The following is a 14,260-nucleotide window of genomic DNA, read 5'->3' on the forward strand; positions in this document are numbered from 1 at the left end:
ATTGTTAATCTCTATCTGATTGTATATCTATTAACAATTTCCCCTCTCTTTTTAATCAAACAAAAACAACACACAATCAATTAGAAAATTAACTTAATTGTTCAATCATTTAATTACAATGATTGGTCATTTCTTTTTTTTTTAAATTCTTTCTCTGTTTAAAGACTATGAATACAAGAGATCAAATCAAATTCGCAACAATCAGTTAATTACAAATTATATTTCATCTTTAAATGTTAATCCTTAATGTATTTTTATAATCTTTTATGTTACACTTGAAAAAAATTAAAAGGGTTTTAATTGTTGAAGATGCGAAATTAAATAAAATTAAATAACAACCATTGGTTTTGAAGATGATCATTATCAACAATTTAACATAATTAAGGCAAGTTGATATTAATTTTGGGTTAAAATGTTACAATTAGTAAATTTTTTGGGTTAAAGGATTTACGGTTACATCTAATTAAGTAAAAATTTCCCTTAACTAATCAACAATTAGAGTTAAATTAATGGTTAGGGCGATGGTTACAATTAAGTGAATGATGAAAATGAATCTCTTTTCTTCATGATTTTAACTCCATGAACTTAATTACCTGATGTTCATTAAATTGACATTCACTGGAAATTGAATGATCGATGTTTACAATTACGTTGATTGTTGGTAAACAATCAAATGTTTACCAATGTTTGTTTACAATTAGAAACAATTAGTTTCCCATCCATGGGTTTGGATCCTTTTTGACAATCTATTCAATTGGAATCTATTGATTTCTTCAATCATAAAGGTAACAATTTCAGGTGAATGTATTTTTTGGACATGATGATGAGGATGATGAAAAGAAAGAGAGACAAAGAAAGAGGAAGATGAAACAAGTGAGAGAGACAATTAAGTATCCATAGTGATTAAAGTTATGTTTGTATCTAAATTGTTGATAACATTGAACCTTTTCCGATGATAACCACAAGTCGAAGAGGTTAAATCAGTAACTAAATTAGTCTTCGCGGATATGAAACAATTTAATTGTGAGAATTAATATTTTCCAATTGAAATCTATGTAGTTACCATAAAGAAAGTAATAGAAACAATTAAGGATTATGTTGATTACTTGGTTTATTTCATTGATTAAAAAGTTTCAATTACTTTTGATTTTTTTATCAATAAAACTTTTAATTACTCGATCAAATGATTTTGTTTATTGTATCAATTCAACGAGTAGTGTTTACAATTGTGATCAAACAAATTGTCTTCATGGTGTTTGTTGGTCTAAATCATCACAATTAACTGATTTAAAATCATGTTATTGTGATAATGGATTCACTGGTTATCAATGTTCAATTAATTATGATGATTGTCTCCTTAATCAGTGTCAAAATGGTGGTACTTGTGTTGATAGAATCGCTGATTTTGATTGTATCTGTCCACCAGGATACACAGGTAAGTTGATTTGGTTAATTGTTGTTCCTTGATTGTTGAAATTTTCTCATTTCTTTCATAGGTAAATTGTGTCAAACTGAGATAAATGAATGTATCTCAGCACCTTGTCTATCGGGTGGATCTTGTATTGATGAGATAAATGGTTTTCGATGTCAATGTTTACCTGGATTCTCAGGTCACTTTTGTGAGATCGATATTTCCGTTTGCAATGAGACTGGATTTTACGACGGAACGGAAACAAGTAAATGTTTGAATGGTGGACAATGTTCAGAAGGTCCTGGTCTCGAATATAAATGCCAATGTCAACCAGGATTCGAGGGCCATCGATGTGAGACAATAATCAATCAATGTGAACCCAATCCGTGTTTAAATGGCTCTCGGTGTGTCAATCATATCGCCGATTTTACTTGTATCTGTCCACCCGATCGAACAGGTAAAACGTGTGAAAATGATTTAATTCCCTGTGAAATTAATAACTGTCAACATGGAGCAATTTGTTTAATCACATCGAGTTCAACTCGATCATGTTATTGTGTACCCGGTTTCTATGGGGTACATTGTGAACGGCATTTTAATGAGTGTATGTCATCAGTAAATGTTTGTGCCAATGATGGTCTTTGTATTGGTGGATTAGTTAATTACTCTTGTTCGTGTTTAAATGGATTTAAGGGAAAACATTGTGAAATAAATTGTTCAAACAATTACGAGTCAATTATTGATCAACGTTGTTTCAATGAGAAACAATCAACCACCAATCAGTCAATTACAACACTCGAACCATCAATTGGAATTGATTATTCATCAACTACGACATCAACTATTAAGACAATTATTTCAAATGGATCGTCATTAGAATCATCAACTTATCATCAACAATTAGCTAATCATTCATTTGACAATTACAATGAATCAGTTGTTGATTATGAATCAGCAATTATTAACTCACAGTCTCCATTCAGTAATCAGTTTAATTCATCGTTCTCGGTTAATCAACATGATGATTTATCATCATTAAAAGATAATCAAACTATTCCCAGTGATTTAGTTGATATTAACGATTTGTTTAGTCCATCATTTAATGGTGAATCATCTTACATGGTAATTACCTCGGACGATGATCAATATGTTTCGAGTTTAACAATTAACTTATCCTTTTTGAGTTACGATTCTAATGGAACCATAATTTCAACTCGTTCGACAATCGATTCAAGATATTTTATAATAATCTATTTGAATGATTTTCGACTCAAGGTTTGGTTCTCATGTAATTCTCGAGAAATGGATCTGATTGAATTTCCAGGCCTCATTTCGGCATCGACTTTCTATCCGCTTACATTTCAATTGAATCTCCAGAACAACTCATGTACCGCTCGATTGACACTCAATCATAATTATACAATAATCAGTGGACAGTCGGTTGGATCATCTTCATCTTCACCTTCATCGCCGATTCGTCCTCTTTGGCCTTGTTTCCGTGATTTTTATCTCGGTAAAATGGACCCAAGTTTAAGATCATTTTCTCATATCGATAATGATAATGTTCATTTCAACGGTTGTCTCAAAGAGATAAACATTAATGGTCTTAATTTGATTAAGAAAATTGTTAATGTTACCGAATGTCAAATGGCCTCCGTTTGTTCAAACGATCCTTGCAACGGTCGAGGTAAATGTTTACAATCACCGACGAACTGGTCTTGTCATTGTGAGCCCGGTTATTCGGGACGTCGATGTCAATCAGCTAATTGTTCACCTAATCCATGTGAAAATGATGGTCTCTGTTTAACCACAGGCTCAGATTTTAATTGTCTCTGTAGTAATGGCTCGTTTGGTGAATACTGTCAATTAGGTGAGTATCAAATTGATCCAAATCAAAGTTGATTAATCAGTTAATCATTTTCTATTTCTATTTCGTTTTTGTTCATTTGTTGTTTCGTTAACAATTTAATTAGATCTGAATGAAACTCTTCCAGCCTTTGGTTACAATGATAAAGGTTCATCTAATTCATACATGATCTATGAACTTCCTAATCAAACATTTCATTTCGAGATGAGATTTAGATTAATGATCTCAAATCATGTTAATCAAAATAACTCATTAATCCTTTTCTTGGGTAATACAAATAATATTAGATTAAGGGGACGACCAATTGATTTCATTAGTATCTCGCTGCTTGAAGACATGATTGTCTATCAGATTAACATGGGCCAGGGAACCAAAGTTATGGTTGGTAAGATGAATTCAACTCGAGTTCATACAATTTATCTTGGTCAACACCGACAATTAGCTTGGTTAATTGTTGATGATTTAAAGAGAGACCTCGAAATTGTCCAAACTCGACACAATAAACTTAACATTGAACCTTTTCTGTACATTGGTAATCATAAAGCTTCACCTTTAAGGACTTTTACAACTTTCCAAGGTAATTAACTTTTCTCTAATTGTTCAACGTTTAAATTGTTTCCATGATAATTTAATCATTTCTTTTTCTTTAACTAGGTTGTGTTTTTGACATTCAAGTTCGTAATGATCCTAAATTACCCTTCCAACAATTAAATAATATCCTTTGGAGTTCCAATGTTAATGAATGTACCGATTTGCATAAATGTAGAAAAGGTTAATCATTCTCATCTTCTATCAACAATTAAGTATTAATTACTTAACCATTAGTCTAGATTGGATGTAAAAAACTTCCCAGTGCAATATTATTATATGAGAAATTAAAATTTCTTTAATTATCTTTGATTCTTAAAATCAAATTTGTATTTAACTTTTCACTGTTTTTCTATTAAAATCTCACAATTTGATACAAAACATAATTGTGTCTCAATTTTGAGTAAATTGATTAGTATGTATATTAATCAATCAACAATCAACTATCATAGTTACTGTAACCAACTGTTGATAACTTTGAATGTAATTAACATCGATTAAAGTAAATAGATTTAAATTGCTAATAGAGCAATTTATCAGTAATTAGTTGAGAACTTATCAGAATGATTTTACATTAAGATAATTAGAAATTAAATTGTTACCATATTTCTGATAATAAACTAATTAACAAATCATTAGAGTAATGATCATCTTGGATTTGGTTGATGTGTGGATTGTGAGATTGAATCAATCTTGTCGATTAATTGGTTATAATTGTTAACCAATAATTCAACTCTAAAAAGTGAAGGATTTTTCAAATTTTTCGCACTAATTAAAATTTTCCTCTGGCATTAGAGTGATGGTCAAATTTAATTCAGGCCATTCGTAAGTTCGAGGTAGAGATTCCTAAATAAATATAGAGAATAACAAACGGAAGAAGAGAAAAAGATTAAAATTGAATCATTCAAATAATAAGATGGAAAAGTTAATCATCTTACAAAATCAAGATCATTTAGTTCCTTCAGATCTTTTAACATGGTGTCAATACTACGATCGGGAATTAAAATCTGCAACCAAGGTCCATGGATAGCGTAAGGTTGCTCTTCGTTCACATGAGATCCACTGACCGAAGGTGTGACAAAGGTTATCGCGAGATCACCGAGGATACTTTTAAAGGTGAAATGTCGTCCGTGTTTAAGTCGTCCACTAAAAAGAGAAATCAAATGTTAAAGAAAAAGTTGAATGGAAATTAAATTTAACTTTAAATTATCTCTGTTTTTCTCTCACCGTAAAGCTAAAGGTAAAAGTAAACCAGCTTCGAGATTAAGTCGAAGGTAAATTTTCTCGATAAATTTAGTTTGGAGCAATTCTCCAGGTTCGGGAGCTCCTGTTTCACTCGCGTAAGACATACGTGAATTACTTTGGTTTTGTTGATCATGGGTGATGGACATGTTTGAATTACGACTATTACAGGTTGGCGAGGACATACCACCGATCGGTGAACCACATGAATTTACATTATTATTAGTATGACAATTATTATTGGTGCTGCTGTTGTTGTTGTTGAGGTTTGTGTTATTGTTAAGCGTATTGTGATTAAGGTGATTACTTAAATGATTGGGGTGATTATGGCTCAGATTTCCTCTTTCTAGTATTGGATGATTTTCACCATAATCTGAGTCTGAATCTGAATTGGCATCTTCATCATTTGAATCATCATCACTGTTACTAAATGGTTTATCACTCCAGGCACATTTGGCACTAACTCCACTTAAATTAGATCCTTCATCGATAATCCCTTTGTCAACCGATTCCTGAATTTCTGTATCAATTTCGAAAATTGTCTCTCCTCTTCTCATATTGGTTACTAACCAAGGGCCACCGGCAACTTCAACAGTTTTCATAAGCTCAATGATTCCTGGTCCATTCCATTGTTGAGCTGCTTTCAATTCTTCTAGACAAACACCAACAATTTGAATAAACGTAACCCCTCCAAATGGAGTATTAATTGTTCCCAATTGTGGATCTTCAGTCATCAACATGTGCTCAATTCGTGATTCACTGTTGTCCAATGAACAATGCCAAGATACATGATCTCCAGCACATAGGACATTTTCCGATTGGAAAACGTATTTAGCCAATGCTTGCATGACCATCGCCGGCCAAGTTGGTGGTCCTGGTTCATCATCCTTTTTCAAACGGAATGTAAGCTCAAACCCATAACCACTGGGTGATGATTGATCAGTGGGTCTAATTGGACAAAAAAAAACGTGTAAAAAAAGCCAAAAAAAGTTTAGCAACAAAAGACAATCACAGAATCAAAATAAGATAAAATGGAAATAAAATAATTACTGGTGAACTCTTCCATCTCCATATAAATCAGACAATCCAAAGCTGATGTAATGCCAGTGAGGTGGAATATTTTGACTGGGATCTCCTGGATTAGAGTACATGCTAATATAATCCAATGGGTCAGGTCCACCAAACCTGATAAGTAGAATTGCGAGAAATAAAAAGTAAACAATAAATTAGAAGTGGAAACAATTAAAATGTAAAATGATAAAAATATCAGCTAATCTTTGAAGTTTTTTCTCTTCTAAAAAGCTAATCCACTTACCAATATTTAACATTCGCCGTAACCTGAAGAGGATTAGGTTGATCGGGATATAATCGCCTACAGGCAGCATAAAGAGCACCAAGACCTGGAGGAATCGCATTGGCATAAGGTGAGATTGGTGTAAGTGAACCAGGTAAATATGGTAAGAATTCACGTCCAGTTGCCATTTTTTAAGAAAAAAGTGAACTTGTTATGTCGTTCGGCCTATTGTTGGATAGAAACACAAAAGAATAGAAGAAAGAGGGAGAGAGGGAGAGGAAAAAAAAGAAAGAGAATAAAAATGAAAGAAAAGAAAAAGAAAAAAAAAATCTGAACGATGTTAATTGATGGAAGAAAATTTTAAATAATCATTTCAACTGATCCACAGGTTGTTGAAGAATCACAAGTATTATAAATTATAATAGACTATCAATTAACAGAAATTAAGAAAATAAAAAAGAAAAAATAATCAACTGAAAAGTTAAGAAACTGTTGGAGAAGAAAAAAGGAAAAAGTAAACAAAAGGAGGGAGAGAAAAGGAGAGAGAGAGAGAGAGAGAGAGGGAGAGAGAGAAGAAAAAAAATATTCCTCTCTAGGATTTAAATAGAATAGAATGAAAATTATTGATGATGAACAGGATTCGTTGAAAGATTGTGATTGAAACAACAATTATTATATAAATTGTTAACCATTTCTCTCTTAAGATTGGAAAATTGGAAACTAATTATCATGGGATTAATTGGAAATGAACCTGTAATTGTTATTCCCGATCCTCCATCACCAATCTATGGTTCCGATCCATGGGATGATTATTTTGAATATTATGATAAAATCCGAGATGATGATGAATCTTTGCTCACCGAGACGAAGGGTTTTATTCAGGATAACATCTTAATCGTAGTGATTTCAATTGTCTTGACAATTGTTGCCTTTTGTTGTTGTTGTTATTTTTCAGTGTTCCTGATACTATTCAGTAAGTGATAAAGAACAACAAACTGAAAAGAAGAGGGAAACTCTTCCTGTGTCATGATTATAACCAAAAAAAAGAGAAAAGAATCAAGAAATTAAAAGCAACTTGAATGAGGCGCTTCCATTTTTTTCTCTTTCATTGGTTTTAAGCTTTCGATTGACAGAGAAATTTAAGGAGCTGTTGATTTAAATTGTTTGGCCAAACAGCACTTGACCTGAACATTGTTAATTTAGATTAATTTACTTTCTTAGAGCCGATTGGATGGTTTCGAGATTGGCGAGCTCAAGCTCTTAGGCAACTTGGGATTTCCCCGCCGGGACAATATGAACATCGAGGCAAATTGATCAAATACCAACCAACAGAGGAAGAGATTTTCTATTATGAAAAGATTAAAGGTGAATTAGCAAATGTCATCTAGTAATAACCAAAGTTTAGAACATCATTAATCATCATCATCATCATTAAATTAATAGAATTGCGATTGACTTTAATTCGCTTGGCCATCTAATAGATGGCGCAACAATAAGAATCATTGTTTATTGTTTTGAATTAGAAAGAAAAATTGAATTTAAATTTCAAATTGTCTTGAATTCAAATGTAATTAATTGAGATGAATGAAGATGTTGATAAAATTGTTAATGACTTAAAAGCTCGTGGTGTTTTCGACGAGTTCCGTAAAGAATGTCTTTCATCAGTTGATACAAGGGTAAGTGTTTCAATTATTGTTGATCTTTAATCATTTATTTTTCTGTCTCTTGTCTTTTTCTGTAGTTTGATTTTATTATCGTTTTAACTTTTAATTGATCATATTTTTTCTTGTTTTTTTCTCTTGATCACTTAGCCTGCTTTTGCTGGCCTTAGACATAAGATCGACATCACTTGCGAATCATTTCTTAAAGATCAAATCTGGAATCCAAATGCGAACAAGAATCAACTTCGTGATGGGTTGAGACAAAAACTTAAGTATGTTATTATTGGTCTTTTTTAATTTTATTTCTATTCTTTCATATTCTTGTCTTTACTTGACCTAATTCTATTTATTTCTATTTTCTTTTTTATCTCTGTTTAATCCATCATCAGCTCAGAAGGTCTTGGAAATACCATTGGTCACCTTGTGGATCAAGTTGTGGAGCTTAAAGCATCAACCTATATGTTAAGTAGGATAGATAAACATGTTCAAGATTATCTTGGAATTAAAATTGAAGAGCCATTGCTAAGGGTTGAAGATAATATCTTGGTTTGGCCTGAGAGCGAGAAAATTGAAGTCAAGAAGGAGGAAAATGACGGAAATGAGAAATGGAGTAAAGAAAATTGGAATGAGGTCAACAACACCACTACCACAGAGAATAAACCTAATCCTTCACTTTCTCCCTCGACTGTTTCATCCCATTCGCTGTCACCTCCAACACCGGAACCAATAACCGATGGTGGAAGTGAAGATTCATTTCCTCCTGCTCCAAGTCCAACTTCATTAATCTCTGGTGAAAATAGTAAATCATCACAACACTATTTTGATGAATCAACCTCAAAATCTCCCGAAAACAAGACCAAGAACGATATTTGGAATCAATTAAGCAAAGAGGGTAAACAAAGTGCTGATGAACCTAAACCAGAACCTTTAGATTGGGGTACAACTACATCGCCTCCTCCTGAACGTCCATTTGCTCACCTTGGATCATTTTCAGCTGATCTTACAAAACCAACAGGTACCAATGAAGCTTTACCACCAACTATTAAATCTGAACCTAAATCTCCTGAACTACTACCATCTTCATCATCATCTGTGCCACTTTTATCTAACAAATCAAAAGAAGAATCAAGAGAAGACAATTCTGAGATTGAAGAATCTAAAGGAAAATCTGATCCGATTGTTTCTGATATGTTATCCGATGTTAGTTCAGCGCATACAAGTGATTTATCAGATTTCGATGATGCAATGAGTATTTCTAGTGTTGAAGAGGCTGAAGATATGAAACAAGAGATGAATGATGTTGAAGGAAAGGTAGTACAAAGTGAGGTTAAAATCGATACTGAAATTAAGATTAAACGAGAAAATATATCAGCTTCTCAGGTTAATGAAGAAATTGAAACAATTAAAGTTGAAGACTCTGGTACAATTATTAAAGATCAGAAGCTAAATGAAGATGAAACCACAGAACATGTTAAACATCAAATGGAAGATCAAGTCGTAAATAAGGTGGCCGATAAGGTGATAGATGAGAATAAAAATCGGACACGAATCGAAACAAAGAAACGCAAAGAACCAGAAAAAGAACCAGATCCTTGGGGCGATGAAATGGTTCAAGTCAAACCAAAATTTGAGATAATCAAGTCAACACCCGAAGCTCCCGTTTTCGATATAAGAGCAAGAGGCAAAGAAGCGATTTGTTTGACTCCCGTGAAGGTGCTCGAAACACCATCAACAACGAAAACACCAATATCAACAAAAGAATTGAAATCAACTACAATCAAAAGCGAGAAAATATCGGATTCCAATGGAGATGAATTTGTGATTCCTAAGATAAAAAGAGAACCCAAATCGAGGGATCAATCACCACCTTCAGCATCCACAAGAACCGATCCACTTCCACCCCCACCATCAACATCATCGTCATTAATTACACCGAATTCATTCTCATCTCGAACCAATGAAGAATCAAGATCAAAACGTAACAGCAGAGATTCAATTAAAAAGAAGTAAGTTCGATTCTCTTGTACACGAAGCAACAAAACAATCAACTAATTTATTCTCAATCTTTTTTAATTAGAAGTGATTTATCGAGCTCTCAAAGGTATGATGAAGCTGATCTTTACAAACCACGACCTTCAATTCCAGGATCTCGGAGACATCGATCATCTAAATAACTTTTTATATTGATGTAAAATGTTAATCTGTTATGAGAAAACAAAATTGATTAGTAATTGAAAAAATAATCCACAAACAGGTGGTTCAAATTTTTGATGATTTTTATTTATCAATCAATAAACTGGATCATTTCCACTGATTGTCGAAATACAAATTTGAAATTAATTCATCTTCGGTATCGATACCGTTTAAAATGGAACCATAACTGGAGAATGTTGTTGATGAATTGACATCGGAAGCCACTTTTATGGGAATAATTCCATTCTCGATTGACGATCTTGAAGGCGATATCTTCATATGGTGGACCAGCTTTAAAACGAATGATGGCAAAATCTTTGTTGTCCTGACAAGTGGTCAATGTGTAGGTCGGTGCTTGACCTTTGTTGATGAGATCCGGATAAAATATATTAAATTTGTATCCTTGGACAATTTTGGGAGGTGGATTGTCGATGTCGTAGTGGGTTTGGTTATACTTGTTCCACTCGAAACCAGTGTGAACTCTATTGAAAAATCTCGGTTTTCGAGGCCGATACTTTTCGCACCAAGATGAGATCCCTGGATCTTGGATGGTGGTTTCTTCAATCCTAAGGATACCTTCATTTGTTGGTTCGATGAATGAAGATGATTGTGAAACAAATCGACGGGCACGTTCAAGGTCATAAAAATCGTCGACTGGATTGACGATTAAATTGGAATCAAGGTCAAATCCACTTGACAATTCCGGGGAATAGCCATTCTCCATATAATCTTTGTCACAAGATTCAGCAGAAATGGAATCATCATCGACATCTTTTTCACTTTGGTCACCTTCATCTTGAAGATGATTTGTCTTCATTTTCACCATTAATTGTTGGTGTTTTTCGTGAAGACGAGCTCGTGCCATCATCGATTGGAGCTTTTCCAAAAGAGATTCCCAATATGTTATGTCAATCACACCACGATCATTGTCCATTTTTTTTTTAATTGATATTTCCAAGCTTGCAAGCTGCTCAGGTGTTTTATTATCAATGATTTTGTGTGCATCGGCAGCAACGGTTGGATGAATACCTGTTGATGATGAATGAAGTTTTTTTATTTCGGTATTTACAATGATCTCCAGATCGGTCCAATATTGGAGATTCTCGTTGTCAAATTTTTTGTAGAGGTTGATGTCACCTTTAAGATCTTGCAAATCAAACAATCTCAAACCATTGAGCAAATTAAATGGTTCGATCAAATTTCGACCACCTTGTCCATCATTTGACGCGTTGATGTAATCCACTAAGAGATCAATTGTTTTTGGTCGACCTTCTTTTAACCGGACACCTGATCGGAGATTTGCTTGTTTGAATACAAATTGGTCTTCATTATCATTGTAGCTTCTGAATTTTGAAGCCTCAGCATCTCTTTGTTTGTCCTCCATTTCGGTGGCTCTTTTCTCTCTCTCTCTTTCTCGCTCCTCACGATTTTTTTTCATTTTTTTTAATTCATTCAATTTACTCTCATTCATTTTTTTGTTACCAGGACATTTTTTACCCCATACAAGTGGTTGTAGTAGTTGCGAGTCACCAAATGGGTTGTTATCGTTACTGTAACCCATAGTCTTGTAAAGAATTTTTTCACTTTTGGAATTTAACATTTTTCACAATTACAGAGAAAAAAATTAAACAAAATAATCAAAAATAATCAAAAATAAACAAGTGGTTGTTGATTGAAAATGTAAACAAATGAGAAATTTGTCTCGATGGAGACAAGAAAAGCGAAATGGCACATGAGCAGAAAGAATTTATCATCTTCCTGCTGGAACATTAACTATTTAACACACTTAATCCACTTTAATCCAAGTCGAAGGATTAAATCAAAAGGATAAAACTTGACGATATGATCGCGGAAAAAGAGTTGAGGGTTAAGTTGTTTAAAAGTTTTATCATCAAGAAATATTAAAGAGATTAATATAAATAGATTAAGTGAATTGAAGCTAAAAACCACCTGCAGGGAAGCGAAAAATTAAACGTAAATTTTTACACATTGGCGATAATTATTTCACTTGTTGATCCATCACCGGGTTGACTTTTGTTTTGATCGCCACTGTTTCCATCGTTATTATTTGGACCTTTCGGTGCTGATGGATTGGGTGGTGGACATGAACTAATCAGTGTCATCTTCCGATAATTCGTGAAATGAATATTGTATTGAGAAATGGTATCAACCGGAGTGCAGACATCAGTCATTCGGTTCTGTGGGAAAGAAAAGACAAAAACTAAAAGTTACTCCATTTCTTTCTGATTCTGGATTACGAAGAAAACTGATTGTTGTTTTTTCTTCGAGTCATTGTATTCGATGATCAGTCATCTTCTAAATACCTTGTAATATGGAGGAGGTTCTTTAGGAACTCTCATGAATGTTTTAATGAATTCTTTCAATAGATCCCAACAGTAAATGGGAACAGAACAGGGTCCATACTCTATCTCAACAAGAATCCCTCTGAAAGAGGGGCCAATAGAAACAGATCCAATTCTAACGATGAAATCACCTTTCTGGAATTTGGGTCCTTTACATTCAATCTTATTCCCTCTCTTGGCTTGATAAACACCATTCATGACAACCATCATGGCGTCGAAATATGAATCAGCTCTCAAAATGGTTCCAGTATCAAGTTGAGCAAAACAGGTGGCAGGATATTCGGAATTGTGGATAATGTTCAATACTCTGGGTGGATTGATGATTGGTGCTGAATAATACGTTTCACAGTCAACGACAAAGTTACCAACACGTTGGAATTGCATCGATTCAAATTGTTTAATTAAACGATCAACAATTTCTTGACCACTTTTACCTTCAGGTATTGGAAATTGACTCACAATCACAACCATTATTTCAAAATGGAACCAACACAAGTCAAGATTATAATTCCAATTCTATCAACTAAACACCAAACAGGTTAACATGAAGAAACAAAATTAGAAAAAGACAATCAAATTAATCTAATTAATTTAATTATAAACAATCTAACATCAACAATCAATCAATCAACATTTTCGCCGGTAAATAAATAAAAACAACAGAGAACAAGAAATTAGAACAGGGTCTCCATCTATTGGCATTAGATTCTATTTTCTTTTCCTCTAATACCAGAAGAGAAAATTAGTTTTTTAATTGTCGATCAATACTATTGAAGAGAAATGAAAAAAGAGACATTGAAAAGGGCTAAAAAAGATATTAAAAAGGAGATGAACTGATTGCTACTCGTCGTTAAATTACTGATAAATTGAGAAGATTAATCAGGGGAATTACAGAGATCAACCAATGGAAACACCAACATCTCGGCCGTAATTGAATCGGTTGCGATTAACACCGACCCGAACCAGACCACCGAGCACATCGATTCCAAGTCCAGATCCATATTCGCCGTTCCCATTGTTCATGTTGAAAATTCCGCTGAGAAAAAGGATCAACAATAAAACCAACAATTAGTGGATCAAATGAAACAATTTAGTTGAGAAAACACAAAAAAGTTTAGTTTCTCGATGGATGAAAAAATCTAAATGAAAATCAACGATCAATTAATTGAAGATGAAAGAAGGAAAAGAAATAAAGACTGAACAACAATTAGAACTTACGGAATATTAACTCCGACATTTTGTGGACGTGAAGTGATTTCATTTAATGTAATTGTTACAATTAAAAGGACAAAAATAATTAAAGATGAGCAAACTTTCATATTTGTTGATTTGTTTTTTTCTTGTCTTGTTGATCAGATTAATAGATAAACAGTAACAGTGATGATGATGATTAAACAATTGACACTTTTCGAAATGCTAATGTTTCCACAATCAAGTTAAATTGTAAACTAAAAACAAAGATTTATGATTTTTAAGATTAGAGGAAAAACTTTCAGTTGTTTGGATTTTGAAAAAAGTTGTTTATTTGTTCAAAATAACAATTTAAACCAGAAAATAAACCAATCATAATGATTATCCGATAATCTGCAAAACTTTTCTGCTTAACGAAAAACCTGTTATGAAAAAAGAAATTTATAAGCA

At 33.1% G+C, this 14,260-nt stretch overlaps 6 protein-coding genes across 8 annotated transcripts; 3 read left to right on the forward strand and 3 right to left on the reverse strand.

Annotated features, from left to right (window-relative positions):
• The first annotated feature begins 51 nt into the window (after window positions 1-51).
• Window positions 52-4,178, forward strand: LOC128388576 (protein crumbs-like). Its single transcript, XM_053347992.1, has 4 exons — window positions 52-1,435; window positions 1,497-3,281; window positions 3,385-3,855; window positions 3,933-4,178. The coding sequence occupies exons 1-4, from the start codon at window positions 1,096-1,098 to the stop codon at window positions 4,052-4,054; spliced, it is 2,718 nt and encodes a 905-aa protein (XP_053203967.1). The 5' UTR covers window positions 52-1,095; the 3' UTR covers window positions 4,055-4,178.
• Window positions 4,061-7,280, reverse strand: LOC128388595 (suppressor of fused homolog). Its single transcript, XM_053348023.1, has 6 exons — window positions 7,154-7,280; window positions 6,424-6,627; window positions 6,159-6,293; window positions 5,094-6,056; window positions 4,805-5,012; window positions 4,061-4,712 (listed from the first exon to the last, which is right to left on the reverse strand). The coding sequence occupies exons 2-6, from the start codon at window positions 6,588-6,590 to the stop codon at window positions 4,635-4,637; spliced, it is 1,551 nt and encodes a 516-aa protein (XP_053203998.1). The 5' UTR covers window positions 6,591-6,627; window positions 7,154-7,280; the 3' UTR covers window positions 4,061-4,634.
• Window positions 6,744-7,790, forward strand: LOC128388616 (uncharacterized). Its single transcript, XM_053348049.1, has 2 exons — window positions 6,744-7,375; window positions 7,624-7,790. The coding sequence occupies exons 1-2, from the start codon at window positions 7,132-7,134 to the stop codon at window positions 7,788-7,790; spliced, it is 411 nt and encodes a 136-aa protein (XP_053204024.1). The 5' UTR covers window positions 6,744-7,131.
• Window positions 7,791-7,893: 103 nt separating this feature from the next.
• Window positions 7,894-10,316, forward strand: LOC128388587 (biorientation of chromosomes in cell division protein 1-like 1). Of its 2 annotated transcripts, XM_053348012.1 has the most exons (5): window positions 7,895-8,078; window positions 8,214-8,335; window positions 8,453-9,078; window positions 9,436-10,069; window positions 10,141-10,316. In XM_053348012.1, the coding sequence occupies exons 1-5, from the start codon at window positions 7,983-7,985 to the stop codon at window positions 10,235-10,237; spliced, it is 1,575 nt and encodes a 524-aa protein (XP_053203987.1). In that variant the 5' UTR covers window positions 7,895-7,982; the 3' UTR covers window positions 10,238-10,316. The 2 variants fall into 2 exon arrangements, with proteins under 2 accessions (XP_053203986.1, XP_053203987.1); XM_053348011.1 differs by having other exon boundaries at window positions 7,894-8,078; window positions 8,453-10,069.
• A 5-nt stretch (window positions 10,317-10,321) lies between these two features.
• On the reverse strand, window positions 10,322-12,007 carry LOC128388597 (splicing factor Cactin-like). The gene has a single exon (XM_053348025.1). It carries the CDS (start codon window positions 11,854-11,856, stop codon window positions 10,405-10,407), a length of 1,452 nt encoding a protein of 483 aa, XP_053204000.1. The 5' UTR covers window positions 11,857-12,007; the 3' UTR covers window positions 10,322-10,404.
• Window positions 12,008-12,123: 116 nt separating this feature from the next.
• On the reverse strand, window positions 12,124-14,068 carry LOC128388610 (mediator of RNA polymerase II transcription subunit 20-like). Of its 2 annotated transcripts, XM_053348041.1 has the most exons (3): window positions 13,838-14,068; window positions 12,581-13,655; window positions 12,124-12,454 (listed from the first exon to the last, which is right to left on the reverse strand). In XM_053348041.1, the coding sequence occupies exons 2-3, from the start codon at window positions 13,088-13,090 to the stop codon at window positions 12,239-12,241; spliced, it is 726 nt and encodes a 241-aa protein (XP_053204016.1). In that variant the 5' UTR covers window positions 13,091-13,655; window positions 13,838-14,068; the 3' UTR covers window positions 12,124-12,238. The 2 variants fall into 2 exon arrangements, with proteins under 2 accessions (XP_053204016.1, XP_053204017.1); XM_053348042.1 differs by lacking the exon at window positions 13,838-14,068 and having other exon boundaries at window positions 12,581-13,803.
• Between the last annotated feature and the right edge of the window lie 192 nt (window positions 14,069-14,260).

The sequence above is a fragment of the Panonychus citri genome, unplaced genomic scaffold (genome assembly GCF_014898815.1).
Source record: "Panonychus citri isolate SS breed McGregor unplaced genomic scaffold, ASM1489881v1 Contig00100, whole genome shotgun sequence".
NCBI lineage: Eukaryota > Metazoa > Arthropoda > Arachnida > Trombidiformes > Tetranychidae > Panonychus > Panonychus citri.

What these genes read in the sequence shown, in the direction of transcription:
- LOC128388576 (XM_053347992.1), top strand. Translation starts at nt 1,096, where the DNA reads ATGTTGATTACTTGGTTTATTTCATTGATTAAAAAGTTTCAATTACTT. An exon ending in TGGTGAATACTGTCAATTAG is followed by an intron (nt 3,282 to 3,384) that starts GTGAGTATCAAA and finishes CAATTTAATTAG; the next exon opens with ATCTGAATGAAACTCTTCCA. An exon ending in GACTTTTACAACTTTCCAAG is followed by an intron (nt 3,856 to 3,932) that starts GTAATTAACTTT and finishes TTCTTTAACTAG; the next exon opens with GTTGTGTTTTTGACATTCAA.
- LOC128388595 (XM_053348023.1), bottom strand. Translation starts at nt 6,590, where the DNA reads ATGGCAACTGGACGTGAATTCTTACCATATTTACCTGGTTCACTTACA. An exon ending in ACGGCGAATGTTAAATATTG is followed by an intron (nt 6,294 to 6,423) that starts GTAAGTGGATTA and finishes TCTACTTATCAG; the next exon opens with GTTTGGTGGACCTGACCCAT. An exon ending in CTTTTACCTTTAGCTTTACG is followed by an intron (nt 5,013 to 5,093) that starts GTGAGAGAAAAA and finishes TTCTCTTTTTAG; the next exon opens with TGGACGACTTAAACACGGAC.
- LOC128388616 (XM_053348049.1), top strand. Translation starts at nt 7,132, where the DNA reads ATGGGATTAATTGGAAATGAACCTGTAATTGTTATTCCCGATCCTCCA. An exon ending in AGTGTTCCTGATACTATTCA is followed by an intron (nt 7,376 to 7,623) that starts GTAAGTGATAAA and finishes TTACTTTCTTAG; the next exon opens with AGCCGATTGGATGGTTTCGA.
- LOC128388587 (XM_053348011.1), top strand. Translation starts at nt 7,983, where the DNA reads ATGAATGAAGATGTTGATAAAATTGTTAATGACTTAAAAGCTCGTGGT. An exon ending in TTTCATCAGTTGATACAAGG is followed by an intron (nt 8,079 to 8,213) that starts GTAAGTGTTTCA and finishes TTGATCACTTAG; the next exon opens with CCTGCTTTTGCTGGCCTTAG. An exon ending in AGAGATTCAATTAAAAAGAA is followed by an intron (nt 10,070 to 10,140) that starts GTAAGTTCGATT and finishes TTTTTTAATTAG; the next exon opens with AAGTGATTTATCGAGCTCTC.
- LOC128388597 (XM_053348025.1), bottom strand. Translation starts at nt 11,856, where the DNA reads ATGTTAAATTCCAAAAGTGAAAAAATTCTTTACAAGACTATGGGTTAC.
- LOC128388610 (XM_053348041.1), bottom strand. Translation starts at nt 13,090, where the DNA reads ATGGTTGTGATTGTGAGTCAATTTCCAATACCTGAAGGTAAAAGTGGT. An exon ending in AACCTCCTCCATATTACAAG is followed by an intron (nt 12,455 to 12,580) that starts GTATTTAGAAGA and finishes TCTTTCCCACAG; the next exon opens with AACCGAATGACTGATGTCTG.